General features: G+C 40.0%; 1 protein-coding gene across 1 annotated transcript in view; it reads left to right on the forward strand.

Moving 5' to 3' along the window:
• Positions 1-24665, forward strand: part of LOC124545912 (ubiquitin-protein ligase E3B) — a 273159-nt gene that overhangs the window by 209990 nt on the left and 38504 nt on the right. The window contains exon 15 of the mRNA XM_047124876.1: positions 19554-19718. Within this exon, the coding sequence (XP_046980832.1) occupies positions 19554-19718 (165 nt within the window). The remainder of the gene's footprint in view (positions 1-19553; positions 19719-24665) is intronic.

Raw genomic sequence — 24665 nt, forward strand, 5'->3', positions numbered from 1 at the left:
CTTTAGGGCATCTGCATCTGAACAAACACATGTGCATCAAATGCCAAGACTGTATGGGAGTGAACATTTGACATGGAAAGGATGGCAACTGTCAAAATGTAAGTATAGTTGCTTTTTAGCTGGTTTATTGTGAACAGACGTGTGCAGCTGAGCTTTGGGGATGGTGAGGTCAACAGCAAGGAAAGTGACGTGGGATTCAGAATAAAACCATGTGAAATTTAAATGGGAGAAACTATTCAGAGATTCCAGGAATTCTAACAAGTCAGCCTCCCCATGCGTCCATGTGGCAAAGATATCATCAATGTATGTAACCCAAACAAGTGGCTGAAGGCTTACGGATCCCAGGAGAGCCCCCTCCAAAAGGCTAGCATAATGAGGAACCATCCTGGTGCCTATGGCTGTACCCTTGATCTGTTCGTCTGTCTGCTCCACGATGGTAAAGTAGTTGTTGGTATGTATAGAGCTGAGTAAGGTGAGCAGGAGGTGTCACAGGTTTGGAATCAGAGGGTCACAGACAGACCATGTGTGGGGGGATTTTGGCATAGATGGGGTAGACTCTTTAGAGCCTTAGAAGCTCTTAAATAATGAAGACACACTTAACTCTAGTAACCTGACTTCAAAATGTTTTTGAGGGAAATAAAGGATACATCAGTGAAATAATGTATGATGTGCTAAGTGATCCACATAAATTATAATAAAAGAACATGGTGGGTCACAATAGGAAACATTATCAATGCTTGATAGAAATACAGATGAAAATAGTTATTGACACTACAGGGCAACAATAGCAAGCAGGACAAAGAATACATACAGAGAGGAAAAAAAGTGTTAATATCATAATAGAAAAAAATTAGCGGAAAAGTATTAACGAACCTCTTCATTGCTGGTCAATAAAGTTGTTGAAGATGCTAATCAGTACTGTCTGACAAAAATAAGGCATACAAAGAATGTGGACTCATGAGGGATTGGATATTAAGCGGGTAGACAGATCCTGGAATGACTGATGTATACCGTTGGTCTGGTCCATTCTTTACTTTTACGAAATAGTTGAGGGCCACTTTCATGTACAAATAACAGTAGCTTGTGCGGTACTTACCCAAAAATGTGGTGGTTCAGCTATGATGCAACAAAAAAGTAGGAGTTAGCAGAGCATTTGATCACACGAAATAAGAGGACATTGTACATAACTAGAAAAGATAATTAAGGAGATTTATATATCCTAAAATGTAACTACAAATTTTGAGATGTACTCAGTTGTTAATGAAACAAAAAATAGAACTAACTAATGTTCTTGTTAAAAACCTTTGTGTGTTATATGCAGATAAAAGGAAATGTGTAGCTTGCTCTAAAAGAATAAATGTGTAAAGTCTTTTATATATATGAGGGGGGGGTCAAATATAACCAGGATTTTTGTTCCTGAACATCAACAGTTGGTAGGACTGGCTCCACGCTTCTGCGAGGTTTAGGCGGGGCCGTTAGAACTGAAGAGAGCATGCTATTAGATATTTCCCACCATTTCATCAGTAACGCTCATGATATCTGAGCAACAGGTGCACCCCTCCATTGCACAGTGCATAAATATCAAATTTCTTGCTCATGAAGGAGTTCCAGTGGCAGAAATGTGCCAGAGATTGACTGCACAGTTCGCTGATAAAACATTATCAAGGACGCGTGTGTTTTCCTGGCATAAGAAGTTCAAGGAAGGACAAGAATGTATGGAAAATCAGCAACACAATCGCCGTCCTTGGACAAGCATTACAGACAAAAACATTCGTGCAGTTAAAGACATTACTGACGGCAGTCGACAGGCGATAGTATCAGAAATTGCACAAAAAGTCATCACAAATGACCTACAAATCCATAAAGTGTGTTTCAGATGAGTCCCTAAACTTTTGACTGAAAATCTGAAGTTGAGATGTTTGGAGGTCTGTCAGAGGCTTACAGCTAGGTTTGCGGAAGAAGGTGATGCATTTTTGAGTCAGATCATCACCTGCAATGAAACATGGGTTCACCACTGCACTCCAGAATCCAAACAAGCCAGTACAGAGTGGTGGAGGAAAGGGGAGGCAGCACCAGCGAAAATCAAGACTCGACTGTATGCTGACAAGGTTCTTTCAACCATTTTTTTTTTCAATCAGCGAGGCAGTTTGGTGATTGATTTTTTGCATGAGTGATGCACAATCAATGCTGCTTACTACTGCGAACTGTTGAACAAGGTGAGAGTTGCATATCGCCGGAAAAGACAAGACCAATTGATTCGACAGGTCATCCTCCTCCACAACAATGCCCAACCCCATACTGTAGCTCTGTCTCCAAGCTACAGGAAATGCACTGGACTACTCTTGATCATCCTCCTTACAGCCTGGACTTACCTCCCTGCAATTTCCATTTATTCGGACCGCTTAAAGAAGCTCTAGGATAGCGACGATTTGAAGGTGACAAGAGTGTGGATGACTTTGTGCGCGACTGACTGGTGACGTGACTCAGTTCTTTTTATGATGAGGGCGTCAAATAGCTGCCCATATGCTGGGACAAATGCATTTCCAAAGCAGGAGACTGTGGCAGGCGGGTGGGGGTCAAATATCAACAGACCTACAGTTCCTGCAGAGGGGACGTACAAGGAAAGATGGAGCCACAGTGCCGTGGAATCCAAGAGAATGCCGACTACTTGCTGGGCATACGGGATGCAGTGTGTGGACCTAGAAGACGCACACAGAATGAGTAGGATAATAGAATCTCTTAGGGAAAAAACAAATGACATTTTAGATTGTAATGTAAGAAAGATATTGTATTACTGTTAGATCGATGGTGCTCTTGTTTGAGTTCTCATAGAGAAGGAATGTATTATCATCATGTTAATGGATTGAATTTGTAAATGCAGCTATGCAATAAACATCTGAAAATGAATCATTGAAAGTAAAAGTAAGTGTTCACTCATTATTTGATAATTTCATATAAGTTGTTAGAAAGCTTTAGCAATTTCCTGCAGCAGAAAAGGCATTTCGAAAAAGTCCCCACAGGTGAGGCGCAGCACAGCTGGTTCACAAAATTCTACACGGCAACCGGAATTACATACGAACCAAATTCATCAAAAGAGAGGTAATCCTTCAACAGAACATTGTGATGCACAGTACAGAATGCAAGGGAAATAGTACCGGGTGATACCATACTAAACTGAATCAACTAAGACGACCAGAACCCAAACGGATATATTATAGTTTTTCGTCGTACCTTCACATATCTGCTCCTCAACTTTCCTTGGTTGGTATCATCCACCAAGCCAACTTCAACCTGCAACAAGATGCTAGACTTCACGTCAAAACACTATCCCACCTTCTCCTTAGCTATCTCAAATGTTGTGTTTCCCTTCCTCTCCCTCAGCACTCCCTAAGCAGCTACACCATCAACCACCACTCCTCTCCTACAAACTAATCTTGGCCAACTGGAAATACCATTTTGCAACCCATTCCCAAAAGCTTTCCAACAGTTAACTTGACATTGAATTTTGCGTTGAACAGTTCTGACCATGATCCCAACTTGATCTACCACCACTATCTCAGAATCACCCCTTACAAGCCTTACAAGACTTTCTCACATCCAACATTGCTTCACAAACTTTCCTCAGGTCCCTACAATATGCCCCTGACCTGTCCTCTGCAGAACTCCAGGCTCTTTGTTTTCTAAAAACTAATGCCTCCATCATTATCCTCCCAGCGGATAAGAGATTGACCATTGTAGCACTTGATTGTTGGGAGTAAGTAAGTGTGAGTCTACATCAGCTGTCTGACACCTCTGCATACAACTACTGCCATCAAGATCCCATTCCTATGAATCGAACTGGCCAGCAGTCCCTTAGTCGATCATTATCTCCTTTCTATATTAAACACGCCAAACATTTCCTAGATCATCTGAAATTTGTGCCCGTCCCACTCCCTGACACATCTTGCTTGTCACCATTGATGCGACCCCATATATTCTTATTGAAAATTTTGAGTTGTACTTTGTCGAACTTATGTCTAACGTTACGAAAATACTGCTTACACTCACTATCTACTACTTGATGTACTTTATAAGGTAAGTTTCCTGTGAGACTGTTAACCTTTGTGTCAATATCTGTTAACTTTGTTGCCTGCTATGTTATTTGAGCTGTGAAGTCCTCTTTTATTGCTTTAGTTACCTTACTATAATAATTGCTTGTATGATATCCTTTTTTTCATTAAACTTACCAGCTACAATATCTTCCTCTGAGCTCTGTAAGTTCAAAGACAGTGTTTCAAAATTTGTGCTCAAAGTCTCGCATTTAGTGTTTAAATTGGAAATGAACCCTCATAGGGGTGTAACACGCCTGTACCGAATTTTCCAAAGCATCTTCTATGCTGTAGAAAATTGCTAAAGCTTTCCGACCAAGGAATTATGCCAATTTATCAAATGACAATAACACACATTTTCACTTTCAACCATCCATTCCCAGATGTTTATCCCATGACTGCATTTACAATTAAATCCATTAAAATGGCACTAGTACATTCTTTCTCTATGAGAACTCAAACAAGAGTGCTGCTTATCAAACAGTGATACAAAATCTTTCTTACACTACAGTCAAAAAGCATCTTTTTTTTTTCCTCCTAAGAGATTCCATAATCCCATTTATAATGTACATGTCTTCTGGTCCATGGACTGCATACCAGATGCCCAGGAAGTAAACAGCATTCGTCTGGCTTCCGTGCACTGTGGCTACCTCTTCCTCGTATGCCCTCTTTGCAGGTACAGATACGGTAGGTGTATTGGTATTTGACCTTACTTAATCACTGCGAACATCTTTAGCTAATGCAACAATTCTTCATATAGTGGAACAGTACTTGATCCAGAATGTCCTGTTACAGTATGCAGGTCGCTATTATTAACCTGTGTACAATGTTTGGCAGTAATATCTGTCATGTGTATTACCCCATCCTCCACTTTTAAGCTCTCATGTTTTGAAATCTTGTCTGGTGTGTGTATTCTCCTGCCACTGCTCAGTGAGTAGCTAGCATATGCCATAGTTCGTTATACAAGAATCATAGCTGACTTCTTGTCTACGTGGCATATGAAATGGGGTTTCATCTGAGTAGCATAGGCCTGTCTCGGTGCCTATAACAATGGAGCCTCGCACGAGACCTCTGATTTGCGGTGTTCGCACCACCGTGGCTGATTCTGGTTGCATTGCTATCCAGTTTTAGTTTATTTGTCAGATTTATTTGCAAAGAGTTTTAGTCTCAATATTAGCAAGCATTATGTCACTGTAATCACCTTTTCAAGTGCTTTCAGGTCCTGTTAAAAAAGTGTAGTATATAATTTTGTCAAAAAACGATACATGCTTCAATACCTCGATCTATACTATAGATAAGGCAATTTATCAAATGCCATAAGTATTTGCCCATCAGCATACCATCATGTGCCAAAAACTTTGTTTTGTTATCTAGAACTGTTCATGAAATAAAAGGGGTGTTACATCTTACGTGACACATCCTTTATATAACAATAGTTAAACCGGGTGCTTCCCATGTCAAGCCTCTGGACTCTGTCACCATTGCTGTTTTTATTCATTTAGACTAAAAAATTGAAAATTAATGAATTTATGCCAATTATAGCCTCACATTGGATACTTGTCCATACTGCAAGTATATTAACAACTTGTACAAATCTGAAATACTGTTGCTTCAAATTTCAACAGATTTCTATCGTGCAAAAATTACTCTGTCTGCTTACAGTACACCTGTATTGTTACAATATATTTTCTTCAGAAGTCTTCACATCTCCAGATCAGGATAATAATCTGTGGAATACTTATTGCAGCATCTAACTAAATCACTGTGACAGCCACCCTGTGCTGAAAACAAACATTGTCCATCAGCGTGGCTCTCCACATGCATAATAAAATAAAACATTCAACATGTGGATACCTGTATATTAGCTATATTACTTTAAGTTACTATCTTCTTAATCTCAGCATCTCCGCTATATGGTGAGCAGCAACTTTTCTTCTCATAAAACTGTTTAGGATTATGTATGCAGGATTGTGCAATATTTTTAAAGCATTGATAATAATAGATCACTCACTAAAAATATTTGAAGAATACCTTCAATGTACCTTTTAACCACATTGTTCAATTTACAAACATACACAAGTGTTTGATCTCCATGCCCTGTTCCATTACTGTTACAAATTTACGGGGCGGTTTTGTGGACATAGTAACAGTACTATGAAAAGGAAAGTTGCTGCTCACCATATAGTGGAGATGCTGAGTCACAGATAGGCATAACAAAAAGACTGTCACAAAATAAAGGTTTTGGCCATAACAGGCTTTGTCAAAAATAGACAGCAGACACACACACACACACACACACACACACACACACACACACACACACACACACACACACACACACGCACACGCACGCACGCTCTCATGCAAACGCAACTCACACATGACTGCAACCTTAGGCAACTGAAACCACACTGCGAGCAGCAGCACCAGTGCATGATGTGGTTGGTGACTGGGTGAGGGTAAGGAGGAGGCTAGGTGAGGAGGAGGTGGTATAGTATGGTAGGGGTGGCAGACAGTGAAGCACTGCAGGTTAGGAGGAGGGCAGGAGAGGGGGGGGGGGGGGGGGAGTAGAAGGGGCTGGATGGGGCCACTCACATCGCAAGCTATTAGTGTTAAAGGTTGGTGAGGAATTATAGGATGTAGTTAGGTTGTTCGACAATAATTTATGGATTTGGTCTGTTGGGATATTTTGTATTTCTTTAGAATATTATACACTAGTAATTCTAGGTTCGGATTATTGCAGTATTCACCCAACTTTGCTTTACATTTAGAAGGCCAAAAATGTCCCCACTTCAAATGAGTATATCAAAGTAATGGCTCTATATATCCCTGTGGGACACAAAGTTTCCATTTGGTATTGGTAGATTCTTTCCTAAATAATGCCTCAGATTGTACAGTATATTGATATTTAGTATCAGCAGGATTTTTGTGCTTAATCTTGTCCCTAATAGACTTCCAATGTAGGTCTTCTTCTTGCAACTGTGGCAGCTTTTGACACAGCTCTGAAACTTGTTCTTTGTAATAATTAGTGATATGTCCATTACTTTAAAATTTAAAGATAGTTCATTCTTCATTCGTTCTCCCTTTTGGTAGTCGAGATAAAGCATCAAAAATTACATTGTCTTTTCCCCTTATGTATTGCACCAAAATGTTGTATTCTTGTAACAACAGGGCCCACCGGGTTAACCGTGAATGAAACATTCGACCTGTCAAGATAAATGATAAAGCCTTATGATCACAGTATATTGTAGTCCTCTTGCCATAAACATTATATCTAAACTTCTTGAGTGCCCAAATTACAGCTAAAACCTCTAATTCAGTGGTACAATATGCTCTCTCACATTTAGACAGTGTTCTGCTTGCAAACCCTATAATTTTGATGGTGTTCAGGTCACACAGATCATCTATTTGAAATAATGTGAAACCTAAACCTGTTTCTGAAGCATATGTTACAATACAAAAGTCTTGTTCAAGATTCGTATGATGCAGAAGTAGTGCATTAATCAAAGCATGCTGGATTTTATCAAATGCTTGGCTCCATTCTTGGGTCTATTTCCAAGTAGTGTTCTTTCGCAATAGTTGTAGTAAACAGATTGGCTAATTATTTGGTCATGTAGAAATGGACAGAAGAATGAACCAAGCCGAAAAAAAACTTTTAATTCTTTTTTATTCCGAGGGTACGGGCACTTTTTGATAACATTCATCTTCTTGGGGTCGGAAATAATTTCGTTCGGCATAATTATGTGCCCGAGAAACTTTATTTGATTCTTGGCAAATTTTGACTTCATCAGATTCACTGTCACTCTGTACTCTGAGAATTTCATTAATACCATACTTTCTCTAACAAATCGAGATGCTCCTCCCATGTTGTAGTCGTGACCAAAAGGTCATCTACATACAAAGTAACTTTGTCAAGGAGATCTCACCTAAGTATGGTATCTAATGTGGAAATAAACACTGCTCCACTGATGTTTAAACTGAATGGCATAACCATGAATTGATAGCTTCTCCCAAGAAAGATAAAAGCAGTGTACTTCCGTGATTCAGACGATATTCTTGTCTGCCAATAGGAACTCCTCATATCCAGGGATGTCAAAAAGCGGGCACCATTTAACTTCTGAATAAGTTCTAAATTCTCGGGTCTCGTTTGTATTGGAATAATAATTTTGTTAATTTCCCTAGTGTCAAGAACTAGTCTTACATCACCATTCGATTTTATGACAGCCAACAGAGGGCTTGAATATTGAGAATTAGAGGGTTCTGTTATTTCCCACTCTAACATCTTAGTGATTTCTTTGTTCACTGCCTCTCTCTTAGACCACAGAATAGAGTATGAAGTGTGACAAAAGGCTTCATGAAGATAGGTTTGAATATTAAACTCGAGCCCTTTGGTGATTGCATAATTAGTTAACAAACATAGTAAGTCTCCACTCTGATGTAACGTCAGACATTCGGATTCAAAGACTTTGTCTCGTATTGTGTCTTGATCTATCTCTTCTGCAGAAGATTCGATAAAATAAATTCAATTTGCTGAATCGCATTTAACACCAATATAGCTAACCATTAGCTTTATACAACTTTCCTCTGGGACTACTTGCCCTTCATCATAGAAATTGTCACAAGCTTGCTTCCAGAGTTCAAAGTACACATCTCTTCTTTCAAATTAATTACTGCTCTGACTCTACACAAAAAAATCAAGACCCCAAAGCAGGGTACGGCCATTTTCGAAACAATCAGGAAGGTACTGTCTATAGTAGCGTCAGTGATATTGGCCCTTGCAGTTGTGATGCTGGGGCAGTACCTTGCAAATAATCTACCCACAGTCGTATCCTATCAGGGTCTTCTTCCGGATATCTATCATGTCTGTGTTTCCAATTAGGCTTTCCCGTATTGGCATAAATTACGCAATTACCATTTTTCCCATTGGTTTTCTTAGTACAATTAGCATCGCGTTTATATTGATCTCTTTCATAGTGCGTCGTTTGATTTCCTTCTGTTAGTGTAGGTTGAGCGTTCCTATCTCTGTTGTCATCATTACGACCACCACAACGATTATTAATACTAGCATCATTACACTGTGTAATAGACCATTGATTATTATTCCAACTTCTGGCATCTTCCACAATCAGATTAATAGAATCAACTACAGACAAAAACTGTTCCAAATCACAGTCAGGTACATGTGGGAGTGAACTTCGCTTACTGTTATAATATTCGAGTTGGTACACTTCCTTATGCAATCGTACCTGTTTGCTCTTAGACCAGTATTTTGGCAGAAAAAGCTGCTCAGATTCTGCACAAGTACTACAGTTCTCGCTTGCTTCTGCAGGCCTCAGAGCTGCTTCACCTGTAATTTTGGATACGATGAACTGAAGCTTATCTTGTTCTGACCAATTACGTGGAAAACTACGCTTGAAGTAAATTATGAAAATTTTGGGATGGATGTTCTCCTTCTCTGACAAAAATGTCAGAAATTGCCTGCTTTTAAACATGCTAGTTTCAACTTTTAGAGACGATAGATACCCTCTCTGTACAAACAGATCATGTTCATTCTCGTAACGTTCATAAGATTATCAGGTACCATGGTACTGTAGTTACACGTACTCTCACTACGGGGTCGACTGTTTTTCGGTTTGTCCATTGAATGATTATTGTCAGTCAAAACATTTTGTGATGACCTCCGACCTAAACTAGACATTTTAAAATTTGTGACCCTATGCCCTGTCAGCAGTTCTTCAATTAACCTTTCCTTAATTGCCTGAAATTCATCAGTAAACAAATTAACAAGCTCTTTCGTGTTCCGACTGTTTCCTCTTGATAAGTTCGGATCGTTTCACTTGGAGAGCATTATTAAATTTCTCCTCAACCTCCTTATTCTTAACCTCAATCCATTCATTAAGATCTTCCGCCAATTTTGAAGTTCGTTCCTTTAAATATTTATCAATATCTTTACACATATCCTTTTCGAAATCTGTCATTTTTCGGACAGATCCTCGATCTGCACACTGGTTTTCAGACAACTACTTTCGCAACTAAATCGGTATGCCATTGTGAGATAATATCATATTTACTGTCTACTTCATTTATTTTTCCTTTAAGTTCAGAATGTAAATCATTAATATCCTTAGATACTTTTGTTTCAAATTCTTCGAACTTAGTATTTAATTGTTCTTCCCAGCCAAGTTGTAATTTCTCAAATTTCTCATTTAGGGAACCCATTTCCATTTTCAATGAACCCATGTCTGTGTTGAGTGAATGTATGTCCGTTTTCAGTGAACTCATATCTGTGTTCAGTGAAGGCACGTTTGTGTTTAATGCCACCATCAAATCCAATATCTTGGCATCCCTGTCCGTTACCACGCTAGTGGACATCTCTACTTCACTTGGGCCACCGGCTGTTGCACCTGTCTCCCTATCTGTTTCAGTATCATGCACATCACTTTCACCCAAACCTGGTGTTTGTGATTCTGTCTCTTTCACATTTCATCACTCTACTCCCTTAGCCTATGAAATGTCTGCCCCACATTTAATTCCTGAAATCTCCCAACACACTGCTGCTACTAACATCGTTATGACACCCACTAAAAAATACAGTAACAAATTTTAATTCACTACTCTCTTCATACCTGCAAGTTTTGCATTTCAATAGCGAGTACTTATTCAGTCGGTCCATGCGAAGTTCGACGTTGTGGCTAGATGTTTGCTGTGCTGCAATGTACTCAGGCCCCATGTTGGGTGCCAAATGTGACCTCCCCTTCTCTCTCTGCTCCATTTCTTTCGCTTATCTTTCGTCTTCTTTCTTTCTTCTTCGTACCGTGGCTATATCTCAGGATTTTCAATGCAGAAATGTAGAGAGAATGGGGCGCACGTGTGTGGTGGTTCATGATATCGTAGTGCTGTGAGGGAGAGTCACTCGTGCCTCTGGTTTGAGAAGACTGATGACTGAAGTATGAACATTTCTCAAAAGAAAAATAGGTATGTGCTCTCTTTTCTTTTAAAATTATAAATAGTAGCATAGGTAGTACTATCTATCGTTCTGCTAAACTGAATGAGCGTGACACCATTGATGAAGTTTCAACCTCGAAAGAAGTTTATTAATACCAATTAGCTGAAATAAAAATAAAACTCATCCAATCCAGAAGTCAGTCACAGAGTAATTAGTTTCTGATGTGTGTGTAGTGGTCATTGATACTTAAAAGATTGTTTCAGTAATTCTATCACTGTGTGTTTATGAGATGCTAAGCAACGTATCAACAAGCTGACTATGCAATGATTAATATTTGTCGTATCCCGGCAGTAACTTGCTTCTCGTTTGCTTTAAGCATCAAGACAATTACTATGCTGCTCATATAAGTCTTTGATAGTTATTAACAAGCTAATGTCTGTAAATTACGGTGCGATGATATCACCCGATATCCAGCCGCATATCTCAAACTGCGCGCCGATATTTGAGAATTCGCGCGCGATTTGTTTGCACCGAAGTCGAGCCGTGGTTCCCTAGAATAATTTTTAAATCAATTCTGGGTTTAAATTAACAATTCTATGTTCATTCATGAAAGTTACAGCAGATCCACACGTGACGATTACTTGATCGCGCACTCAAACAACACAGAAGTTCTTACAAAGAGAAAACATATCATGCATGATGCAACAAGGTGATTTGCTATGTCAAAACATATTTATATCTATCTCATTAAAACTCATTATCTATTAAATGTTATACATAATTAAATTCTTTACTCTGTAAATAAACAATAAAATTTAGAATTGAGTTACACGTATAAAACAAATTTCAAGTTGATATGATGTCATGGGTCACTACTGGTTTCGACTCCCTTACACTCACGTGACGCAAAGCAAATCCGACTATATTGGACATACTGATGTAATGGTACAGCTCATACCCCTGTAATAGACCTAGATGCAAGACCTGTCCCATACATCCTCCCACTACCATCTAGGTACTCCAGTCCAGTCACAACCATCACCTATCCCATCAATGGCAGGGCTACCTGTGAAACCAGTCATGTGATCTACCAGTGAAGCTGCAACCACTGTGCTGCATTCTATGTGGGCATGACAACCAACAAGCTGTCTGTCCGCATGAATGGCCACTGACAAACTGTGGCCAAGAAACAAGTGGACCACACTGTTGCTGAACACACTGCCAAACATTACATCCTTCATTTCAATGACTGCTTCGCAGCCTGTGCCATATGGATCCTTCCACCAACACCAGCTTTTCTGAATTGCGCAGGTGAGAACATTCTTTGCAGCACATCCTACATTTCCATAATCCTCTTTGCTTCAACCTTCATTAGTCACTGTCCTCACCCATCCAGCCGCTTCTCTGTTCCAATGTCAGCACTTCACAGTCGTCATTCCACCATCACACCTAGTCTTTTTATTTGTCTAGTTGTCTCCTTTCCCACTAATCCCCCCCCCCCCTTCTGCAGCACTTCACTGTACGCCACCCCACCGTACTATACCTCCCTGTTCCCGTCCCAGCCTCCTCCTTACCCCCACCCAGTCACCACACCCATCATGCACTGGTGCTGCTGCTCACAGTGTGGTTTCAGTTGCCTTAGACTGCAGTCGTGTGTGTGTGTGTGTGTGTGTGTGTGTGTGTGTGTGTGTGTGTGTGTGTGTGTGTGTGTGTCGTCTATTGTCGATCGAAGGCCTTAATGGCTGAAAGATTTGTTTGCAACTCTGCATCTCCACTGTATGGTGAGTAGCAACTTTCATTTTCATAATATTGTTACACCCCATTTTCTATTATTTGATTACTGTGGACATAGGTAATTTATTTTACATTGTTAACAAATCTCACTTAACAGTCATTCATTAATATAACCCCACAGCAAACAACAATGGCACATGAACAAAGCAGTTGGGCATACAGAATATCTTACTTTCCTGACAGCCATTCATGTAATTATGGTTAGAAATAATATACCTCACCTAGTATTGTTTTTGTAAGCTTCTTTTGTGTTCCTTTCTCTAATTTTGAGGTCACAAACAGTGTGTATTAATATTTTAAAAAAATGGAAGAGATGCTACAAAAGCCAACTTGTTTGCAGATACATAACAATATGGGGTGAAGAGAAAATGCAGGTGCAAATTCAAGTAGATTTGTGGAACGAAGAGATAGAAGAATTCAGAAGATAGTAAGGACAAAGGAGAGCAAAACATTTGTGATGACAAGGGGCAAAAATGCAAGAGAAAGATAAAATTGAATGGAGAACTTTTGAAAGTGGTCAAAATAGCAAGTACTTTGATGAAAGATGATTAGAAATTATTGCATGATACCCCCCGAAATTGGGAAACGATTACAACAAGCAGACAGCTTTTACCAGAGTGTAAGGGATATTCTGTGATGTCTCAAATGAATGCAAAAAAGCTCAGCATTCCACTTATTATGAATCCATTCTAGCATATGAACCTGGTACGTGTAATGCAACCAAAAAGGAAAGAGAGCAGAATGAAGGGAGCAAAGATGAAATTTTTAAGATGTACTGAAGGCAAGACAAGAAAGGATAGAATCAGAAAAGAAGAGAACACATAAGGGGCAGGAATTTCTCAACTTTGGGACAAGATGTAAACGACAAAGTTGAGTTGATGTAGACGTATGATGAGAATGGGAGATATAAGGAAAAGGGAAAAAAAAGTGTTTTTGTCAAAGGCTAATTGGAAAGAGGCCACGAGGAAGACACAGAAAAGAAATGGGCAGGCACACTGAGGGACTCCGTACAGAAGAGGTGAAGGAAACCAGTTGACGTATTTAAAGAAGGAGAGAAGTTGTGGGGAGACAGACGACGAGGGAATAAAGAGCTACAGGGCCAACAGGTAACTGAAAAACACTTTGTATAAAATTGACAAAAGTGATCCGGTGGAGGTCATATAATGTAAATTATTATAATAAGATTGGCAGCTAACACATAAATTAAGGTGTGGGAAAACATTCATGGAAATGGCTGAAATGATATTTGGCAGTTTGACAATTCACTAAGTAACTAGCTTATGAAGAGGTTTCCATTCCCCATTGCTGACAGCCTATCATCAGAGAGAACAGCTCCCGAGAAGGAAGGAAAGATTGCTGTGTAAAATGTCATCACAGAACTCAATTTATCTCAGTGACTGTGGTAAAAATTATGAATGATGATTTGTTCATTTGAAGGCTGTGTTTTTCTGTAGGGTGTACACCTTTGCTGAAGGAAATCTGTACCCCGTGGTGGATTTTGTTTAGGGAGTGCCCACAGCACTCCTTCAGCTGGCTGACACTGTGGTTGCAGTCCTGAGACTGGAGCAAAAGAAGTGTTATGCCTCAACATCCTCAATGGATTTAGAAAGCGAAGATTGGTGAAAGGGCAGTACAATTATTGCTCCATATTACTGTGAGAGGCCGTCACATTTGGGACACATACCTTACTGATAAAATTCCTCAGCCATTTGCAAGATAAGATAGTGCCCCAGTAGAAGCTCACTTCTTGTTCAGGGATGACTGTCATCATTAATCATTAGACAACTCACCTAACATTTTTGAAGGATAAGCAAGTCTCACTGAATTAAATGCTGATTTTGGAGTTGATGGAAGCGATCTGTGCCGTATTCAGTTGTTTCAGCCACAGACATTGAAACAGGAGTATTTTGTATAATAATATTGGACCCTCTTTAAAAGTATTATGAGGATTTTGTAATTACATACACATAGTTTTTCATTTCTTTTATAAATTTAGTTACAAAGGAAATTATTTTGAAGAAGAAGGACTAAGATGGCAGCCAACAGTAGCTGTTACCAGAGGAAGATACATTTCACATTCAGAAACTGATAGAAGAGGACTTGCTTGCCCTAATGCATTTATCAGAGTCTTTGAATAGCAATACCATATGAGAGAGTAATCTTTTCAAGGATGTTTGCAGTCAAAGGATATCACACTGCAAAATTCAGAAACAGAATTCTGTCAAAATTTTCTCTACACGTTTAATATTGGCTGATCAAAATTGATGTTCATCATCATGACTTCTTTTGAAAGGTGACCCCCAGTCTCCACTTTCACAGAAAAAAATACCAACTCAAAGCTTATGATCCCAATGTTTCACAATCGCTTCTAACAAATTAGCATTGCTCTGATATTGAGCTACTTGTGAGTATGTTTGGAAAACTGCATGCACCATTTATAGGGTTACTTCTGCATCTACATAGATACTCCGCAAGCCACCGCACGGTACGTGGTGGAGGGTAAATAAATAAGTCAATTTAAGCAGACATTGTAGGTATTCAACCACAATTTGGAGCCATACAGTGAGCCCTCCATGAACTGAATAAAAGCAACGTTTTAACAAGCAAACACCAGCTACTACATTCCAGTTCATTAGTAGCAGAAGTGTACTACCCTGTTGGTAATAAGTGCCTTAAACTTCTGTAATCTTTTTTAGCATCCCCATAAAGAAACAGCCACAACAACATGATAAGGGTCACCTGTGTTCTGATTTGTGACAGGGTTTTTACATTCTTCTTGATGCTGAGGGCCACACATGATATATACTATCTTCAAACAATTGATGATGCCACTCTCTGTTGCTGTAAATGTATTTCACCTTCAGGACCACCAGCCATGCTGACCTGTCTAAATACTGTGTTAAAATAACAACTTAGTAACTGAGGGGCTGTTTGGTTGATCATTACAAATGTCAAATCACAAAACAATGCAGAATAACATAAATTTCTGTAATAATTGTGGTTGATGTGAGAAAAATAGGGTCAAATTATTTGTAATTTGAATCTACTGATATGAAGATGAGCATAAAAATAAGTGAACTATGCGGTCTCGGCAGTGGACTTTATAATATTCTTCAATGCAACTGAATCTCACAAAAGTTTCAAATACTGCAGTTCATACATTGATTCTATCCTTTAGAGGTTGAAAAAATAAAAAGTAACTGTCTTTTATTTCACAATGGACACTCAAAATCCATGTGCTGGCTGGATTTAGTTTTCTTAGTACACTCTACATACACATTTAATGTAATGTCCGTACTATACTTGGACTTCTTGTTCACCATTTGTCTATCCACTGAGTATGGAATAAAGAGCATTAGTAAGGGAAAACCTTATCAACCAGGAAGGAAGTTGTGAGTTTGAAGATAATGAGGCGTTGGCATGTTGTTGTTATTGCATTGTAGACTTTTCATTATTTGATTTTACTGTAACACTGTCATTTTAAATAATGTAAATACCATGGATTATAAACTGATGTGGTATGAAAGTACTAGTGCTCAGTAGTCAGTCATTCACAACAACAGTATACAAGTAGAACAGTGCAATGTACAGGAGACTCTTGACTATCCAGCCTAATGTGGCGTAAGGTCAAGCCAGATAACAAAAAAGCCAGACAGTCCAGAGTTCAAAAAATTCTCTCTTCTGACCTCAGCCATACCATTTAAATAACCCTTTTTTATAACAAAACCCAATTTCATAACATTTATGTAATAAGTGTTTGTTACGTACATACTGCACCCTTCAAAAGTTATTACAGGGCACAGAAAACGTTCTGCATTGTAAAGTATGATTGTATGATTACACACTTGTGAAAAGCCAGATCTAACAAAAAGATGGAACTTCTAGGTCTGCGATCTTTTATAGATGACTGTTCCCCTCCTTTAGCCCTCTTCCGTGCTGCAGTATCCGTCCACTTACACAAATACATGATATCAACTAGTGTTGCTTTCTCCTGCTCACCAGTGTACTGCAGTGCTGCCTTAATCGTCTTGAACCCTTCTGAATGAGGGATGGGATTTCTCCCTCTCCTCTCGTTTTACTTCTCCTGCATCACCATTTCCACAATATTGTTGTCAGTTAGTTCATCAACTTCATCATTTGCATCCATTCTGTGACACTCTCTGCATTGACATCTTCACAGCCTGACACATTTTTGATCAATGAAACTATATCATTGTTTCCATATTTAACTTCACTGTCACACATTTATTCTAAGTTAAAATATCCATCACATTTTCCGAGACCTTTCAAGTGATATGTTCAGAATCTCTTCCCACACTTCAGCCAACCCCCTTGTGACATGTAACAAGCCAGCCAGTCCTCTTCAAAATGGTTACACAGTCTTCATTATTATCAGTTGCTGATATCGACAAAGACATTTCAGTGATGTCCTGGTCCATCGGTTACATTTGGCAGTAAAAACAATGCTTTGATATCTCCATCTGTGAATTTGTAACTGACAGGATGCGGAGGCACAATTTATCAGGAAGCGGCTGAGCTTTCATTGGTAAATTATCATCTTTCAAGTATTTGTCTACAACTGGTACAGATTTGTTTAGGAACCAGGTTTTAAAGATTTATGAATTCATCCAGGCTTTCTTTTGTTGTTGTAATGTAGGGGCAGTGGTTCCCAATTTGTCACGTTCTCGCAAGCTCTAGGTTTTCGCGATTTCTCCACTATTGGAAGCCTGAGCTTCTCACTGCTAGTTGCATTACTGCAAGCTAACACGGTAACTCATTCTTTATTCTTCTCGTACACAGGTGCCGCAGCTTCCTTTTTCAAAGCAAGTGTATTTGTAGGGAGCATCTTGTAATGTAAATCATTCTCATCACGACTGTGCACCGGAAATTCCCTCCTCATCAATTAACTTTGAAAGATAGTCTTTGAACAATGGCACAGTCTCTATGTTAGCAAATAAAGCCTCTCTACTAATGGGAATCTGGTGAACAATGAATCAGTTTTACTACCAATCCAACCTACCATCTTTAGCAGTAAACTCTGAATATTCTGTTTCTATTTGCTGTTGAAATTGAAATATTGGCAGAGTAATGGGAAAATTTTTTCCTCTTAAATATTCATGCAACAAGAATAAAACTTCCTCAATTTCTTTTCACTTACCTTTCAACATTTTCTTCCTTACTTTTATTCAACTTCCACTAGTTTGGGAAGTGCAACATCTATCCCATCCGCCTGCAGCATTGGCATCCCACCTGACAGAACGGAGATGCGGGATGCCTTCATCCTGTGAGTGAAACCGAAGCAGAAGTTTGGAGTACGACCGAGACCCCTGCCGGAGATGAAAACACAGTCTCGTGTCTCAGTCAATGGCCTCCGGGGTCCACTACCCAAGCTGCAGGGATCGATAGCAGTGCCTGAGGTCAGGATCAACAAGCTGTCTATTTTCCTACGTGACTCATGTGATTAAAAATAGCCTAAAAGATGCATCTGCCAACCAGCCTTATAAGCCAGCCATTGCTGGCCAGAAGGCAGTTTGACGTGCCACCTGGGCTTGTAGGGATCTGACGCGCTGGCTGCAACATCCGCACGCCTCATCTGCTGGTAGTGCCAGATCGTCAGGAGTGGTAGCTTTGTACTGTAACTCAAGAGTGTCAAGTAATGGTGGTCTGGCCTTCCTGGACAGCTTTGCGGCAATGCTGTGCTGACCACTCTCAAGTAGTTTTGTTTCTATCTTTTGTTTGGTGGACTTTCTCGAGTGAGGGACTTCTTTGGAAAACATTTTATTTTGTTATTCTTCTGTTAGAAGATCCGAAGTGGGATCCCTGGATTGTTTCTTGCTTAACTTGTGTTTTGTTTTGATTTGTTTGTCAACATCAGCAATATTCTTGTTTATTGGTTTTTCCCAATAAAAATTGATTGTGGAATATCTTTTATGTTTTTCCTCTGCTACTGCAGGTACAGAAGGAAGCACATCACTTTCCGGTTTCTCTTTGATTTTTCTTCTAGTCCCCAACAATATTTTTTCCAGTCCCCAAAAGTATTTTTTCCTATCCTTAAATCCAAAGCAATAGTTTTTGCTGCTATTCCAGACTCCAGTCACTAGCCACGAAAAGTTTTTATTTATTTCTTTTATTTATCACCCATTTCGGACTCTGTAATTAAAACATAAAGTACCAAATAAAGAACAATTTCATGACACACACACACTTTGGATGTGTAATATGCAACTGAAGAAACGAACACGATTGCCGACAGAGCTCATCTGTGTGTGTCAGTTACTCTTTGTGAGTGCTAGGAGAGGGCTTCTAAGTATTGTTTGTTGAAGAGTGGTTCCAATAATGTATTCAATATTAAAATATTAAAAAAAAAAAAACCAGTATATGCCTTATAGTTGTGTCTGCAGATGTGCTTGAAGCACAAAAGATGCATAAAATATTTCTAAAGGCCGCACAGCTTTGCAGCCAGATCTGTTTGCTAAAGTTTTGGAGAAGTGCAGTATGTGCAATAAATTAATCCTCATTTTATTATGAATAGGAATTATTATGACATTAATTATGTAAACCAGAGTAAGTAAGCAGGATATTAAGGAGACCAGATAGTTACAAGCTGGATATTCAACAATCTACTATATATGATTTGATGGGTGCAAAATGGTGGTTTGCAGATTGTAGCATATTGATCTGAGTTGCAACTAATTACAATATGAGGTGTTCTGATTTCCTTTCAGCTACAAAGGTTGATCTCAGGTGACAATGTACCATTAGATCTTAAAGATCTTCGGAAACATACACAGTATTATGGGGGCTTCCATGATTCCCACAGAGTTGTCTGCTGGTTGTGGGATATTTTGGAAAAAGACTTTACAAATGAAGAAAGGAAGCTGTTTTTGAAGGTAATATTTAACTTTATTTTTTGCCTCTGGAATCATTACTTTTAAACAGTTGAATATTTCTTTAAGAACTGCAACATTGATGCACGCACGTGTGCACTCAAATGTGTTAGTAGTTTTAAATTATATGTTTCTTTTTCATATGAGTGAAAAAGATTGAGAGATTAAAAATCTGACATTCAGTAGCAGAGTCTGGTATGTTGTAATTTTGTGTTTTACAGTGTTGTAATCTGAGTTGATGGCTGCTTCTGAATAGACTTTGCAGTCTCATATTCATCATGTCTTGGTTTGGAAAAGCCATTTGAGTTTCTAAGATGGAAACATTTGCTCACAATTTTCAGAGCTACAGTACAGGATAATTTACGAGGAACTATATAGAAAAAAGTGATGCTCATGGGATTCAGTATCTATATTCAAAGGATAATGGGTGAAATGGGGAGTACTTATGGGAGACAGGACAAATAAACAACTACAGGGAGAACATATTATTCATGTGGCATTGCATTGCTGAAATAGGTTAAAAATTTGTTGGGAAAAAAAAAAAAGGAAATGATGAAATCAAAATTCGAGACAAAATACGGCTCCTAATGACAACAAAAGTGGAAAACTTGCTGAAAATATCTTCAGTGAGATACTAGATAATAGTGTAAGGTACTAGACAATAGTGTGCACGCATACCATTATCCAGTATACAAAATATTACGTGGAAATATGGGCAGAAGAGAAATTGTAAGAAGTACGAATTGGACTGTAGTTGTCTCTGTCAGCGGAGAATGTCACAAATAACATTACAGCTGATATCAGGCTCACTTGAAATGTTCTCCTGTCAGGTTAACAGGGGAAAGCAGATTAATTTGAGCCTTAGAAACTCACTCCTGTGACGGAGGCGAAAAAGCAGTGATTTTTTTAATTAATTAAAAACTGAAACACAAACATGCACACTTGAAAAGACGTGACACTGCGTCCATTACCTCATATTAGTATTCCTGTATTTGCACATTAATCACCTCCCACATGGTGACTAAATAATTTAGCAGTATTGTGATTCACAAATAAATAATTGAAGTAACAAGGTGAGGGCTAAAGGTAACCACTAATTGTACAGGTGGTCAACACCACAAAAACAAGGGTCGAAAGCATTGATGAGGTTTTGCACTATGTCCTTCAGAGTTAACTAAAAAAACACACACACGCGCACGCATACACACACACACACACACACACACACACACACACAAAGAGAGAGAGAGAGAGGGGGGGGGGGGGGGGGGGGGGAAGAACTACATTTCCTGGAGCTGCAATTTGAATTCCACATAAATTATCAATTTTTGCTTTCAATATAACTAAATGTGGTAGCTTTTCCTAGTAAAATAATAGCTTGGTTGACTTTCTTGAAAATATTGTGTATTTTTTCAGTCCATCTGCCACAGTGCAATACAAATTTACAAAGCTTCTTCAACAGATTTTTATTCAGTTTGGTAGCTTGTTTTGTTGTTGGTTAGTTAAGATTCTCAAAAATTTCACATATTTTTGGAGTCTCTTACCTTTGATACAAAACAAATTTACAGAGCTGCTTTGCTTGCAAAAAGAGCTGGTTGTTCAACCTGAGACAAGTAGAAACTGTTATATAATTTAAAAAAACTACAGTTCAATAAAAAAATGGTAGCAGTTACGAGTTCTCGCTACACTGGAGAACGTATTCTCTGCATTTACTACATGTGCATTACACTTTTCAAAAGGTGACTCTATTGAGAAATGTGGAAGAGCAACAAGTTGGTGAGTGAGTGTTAAGAGAACCAGCCGAGGAAGATCGAGACATTTGTGTCGTGCAGTTGTCATTCTTGTAAGGTGTCAGTCTCTATGAATCACGTTACAGTGAGCAAGTGGGGATGGGCTGCTCACTGAATTATTCTGCAGATTTTGTGGTGAGTCGGAGTTGGCTGCCCCCTCAATTTAAATGTATAATGTGTGACACAAATACCGACTGCATGCCTTGTGACGATTTTGATAGGTAACGTGAGGGCTTTGCCGGAACACAAACGGCACGATAACTGGTCGTGTGCTGTGAGACTGCTCTAAGAATAGGTTTAGCACTACTCACATGTATCTCCAAACTCCTGGGGCAATGGCATGCCAGTTTACTATTACAGATAGGAATGTATCGTGAGAGTTCTCGGAATGCTGATACTGTGCACCAGGCAGTGGCCGAGCGGCACCCTCGGCTACTTCTGCTCTGACACTCCGGCATGTGCATCTACATATGTAACCTGCAAACCACAGTGAAATGTGTGACAGAGCGTACCACACATTAGCACTCCTTTCAGTTCCAGTTGCATATGGAGCACAGAAAAAATGACTGCTTAAATGTGCACGCTATAACTGGTCTAATTTTGTCTTCACATTCCCCATGGGAGTGATACACATAGGACTTGAGAATAACTTTATATTCTTCACTGAACACAGATTCCTGAAATTTTGTTGGTAGGCCTTTGTGGGATAATTTGCATTTCTCTTCAGTCATCTGTTAATTTAGATTTATCAGCATTTCCGATGAGTCAAACTATCCTGTAACATTTTTTTCTTGTCTTTATTTGTGTACGTACAGTACAGCCAGTTAATCTTATTTCTTATGGGTTTCAAAGACTTGGCCACTATTCTAATTGGGTCACACAAGTTACACGTAAGATTTCTTTGGGATCCTGTCACCTACTTTACCTGTTACTTAGCCAGTGTGTTCATTCTGTTTCATATCCTTACTAATTGTTATATCTGTTCTAACTAGAAACAGAATGAAACACACCCCTTTAAAAGAGAAACAATCACTAGGTCATGGAGTTACATTAACAACAAAACAATGAAAGTAGTTTACACATCCCAAACACATTAACAACTGAGGGGCTGAAGGCCCTCACATTGCCTTCTTGGGACAATATATGCCACCCGTGTACTGCTGTGCGTGCCTGGAGGATCCGGTGACGGCAGTCGGTGACTAGGCCGCCCGGTGGCCGCCTTGGATATTTGCAGTTTCCCACTACACTTACTGTAGAGGCCCGATTTACATCTGCTGTGGGCAGTAAATGTAGTAACCGTTGGAGTTCGTGATGAGGAGTACTGTAACGGCCAGTGATGATGGCGGCCTGGAGGGGAGATGCTCTAGTGACAGAGACCTGGCTTACGTCCTCACTGATGGCATAGTGAGAGGTGCCGGCACAGGCTGCAGTAAGCAAATTCCCTTCGGTGTAATGGCCAGTGACGTTAAACATTCCAGCTCCGTCCTAACCTGGCTGGGTAGAGCTACTGGCACCAACTGCAACCAAAAAAAGTGAAGGCAGGTGGAGGATTTAAGGGTGATGTGTGCCACGAAATTGTTTACACAACCTAACCCTGGGGCAAGCACATCTGAGAACTTAGACCACATGGAATCCGATTCTTGATAACGTACTTGGACTGACACCAGATGCACAGCATCCACAATAGAGAAACCAAATGTAGTAAAGGCATCTAACCCAAACGGATTTTCAGTGTCACGTCATTAACCACGAAGTACATAAATGACATTATATGATCGTGTGGTGTTGTCGGTTGGGAGGCTCCGTGCAGGGAAGTTCAGCCGCCGGGTTGCAGACCTTATTTCAGGTGACTCCACATTGGGCAACATGCTCATCAGTGATGATGAGGGCAACACAACATCCAGTCCACGAGCGGAAAAAATCTTCAACCCCGCCAGGAATCAAACCTGGGCCTGGTGCGTGGTAGGAAAACACATTACCTTTCAGCTAAGCTGGCGGATACAGTACATAATGAATGGACTTGTAAACTGTGTTGGGTGTGAATTGACTAAGAATTGGAGTCTGCTGTTTGTCTTAGCTTAGAGGGGGAGCAGAAATTGACATACTGCTGCTATGTGACTTTTTCTTGTCAGTATTTATGGCAAAAGACCCACTGCTCAGAGCAGGCCACTGGCTCATGCTGCACAATATGAGGGGTGCAGAGGAAGTGGTAGAGGGAGGGGGAAGGGACAGTGATGGGTATTCCATCTGTGCTCGAGACCAGAGCTGGTGGTGGTGGTGGCGGCGCCACTCGAGCCCCATCTGTGTTTGGACAGATGTAACTTAACGCCCATTGGCTTCTACTGCCATTGCCGGCATCTGAGCTCTGGGACACCCACAGAGCAGACCCACACAGCCGCGCCTCGTGTGTAATGCTGGGATGGCTAAGAGTGGGTTACAGAACGGGACAGCATCAGAAGATGAAGCAGCGTCCACAGTTACCACCCACAGAGCGGCTCCGCTGAGCTACGACCTTCAATCGACGTTGTGTGACAGGTGCTCTAAAACAAGGTGAGGGCTGAGGTAGTGGCAGAGGATTTGACAGCGTTCTTCATTTGTTGCTTAAAGGTACAAACTAGATGTTCTGCCACTCCATTTGAGTGAGGGTAGAATGGAAGTCTGAGAATGTGTTTTATGCTATTGCCCATGCAGAACTCTTTGAAAGAAGATGCTGTGAGTTGGGAGTCTTTACCAGAAATCAAGGTGTGGCCAAAATCTGGGCTAAGGCAGAGAGGTTGGCATCATTTGTGGTGGATGCCATTCGTACCACCATTGGTTATTTGGAATAGGCGCACATAATGAGCAGCCTGATCCACCCCAAAAATGTCCCCACAAAATCGAGGTGGTTGCAGTCCCAGCGATGGCGGGGTATAGTCCAGGGTGCAGATGACCGTGGTTGTTTCTCTTGTTCCTGGGCACACTGTTGATACCCAGCCAATAGCTGTGTCAGTAAGCCAAAGCCTTCGTGCGTGACGTCCCCCAATGATCCTGGTGGAGCAAGCATAGAAGACATTGCTGCAATTCAGCAGGAATGACCACCCAATTCATGGCAGTCTCAGTATCTGAGAGACAAATGGCATCAACCCCCGAGAGCCTGTGAGCTATTAGTTTCCAGGGTTTG

This window comes from Schistocerca americana, chromosome 1 (genome assembly GCF_021461395.2).
Source record: "Schistocerca americana isolate TAMUIC-IGC-003095 chromosome 1, iqSchAmer2.1, whole genome shotgun sequence".
Classification (NCBI taxonomy): Eukaryota; Metazoa; Arthropoda; class Insecta; order Orthoptera; family Acrididae; genus Schistocerca; species Schistocerca americana.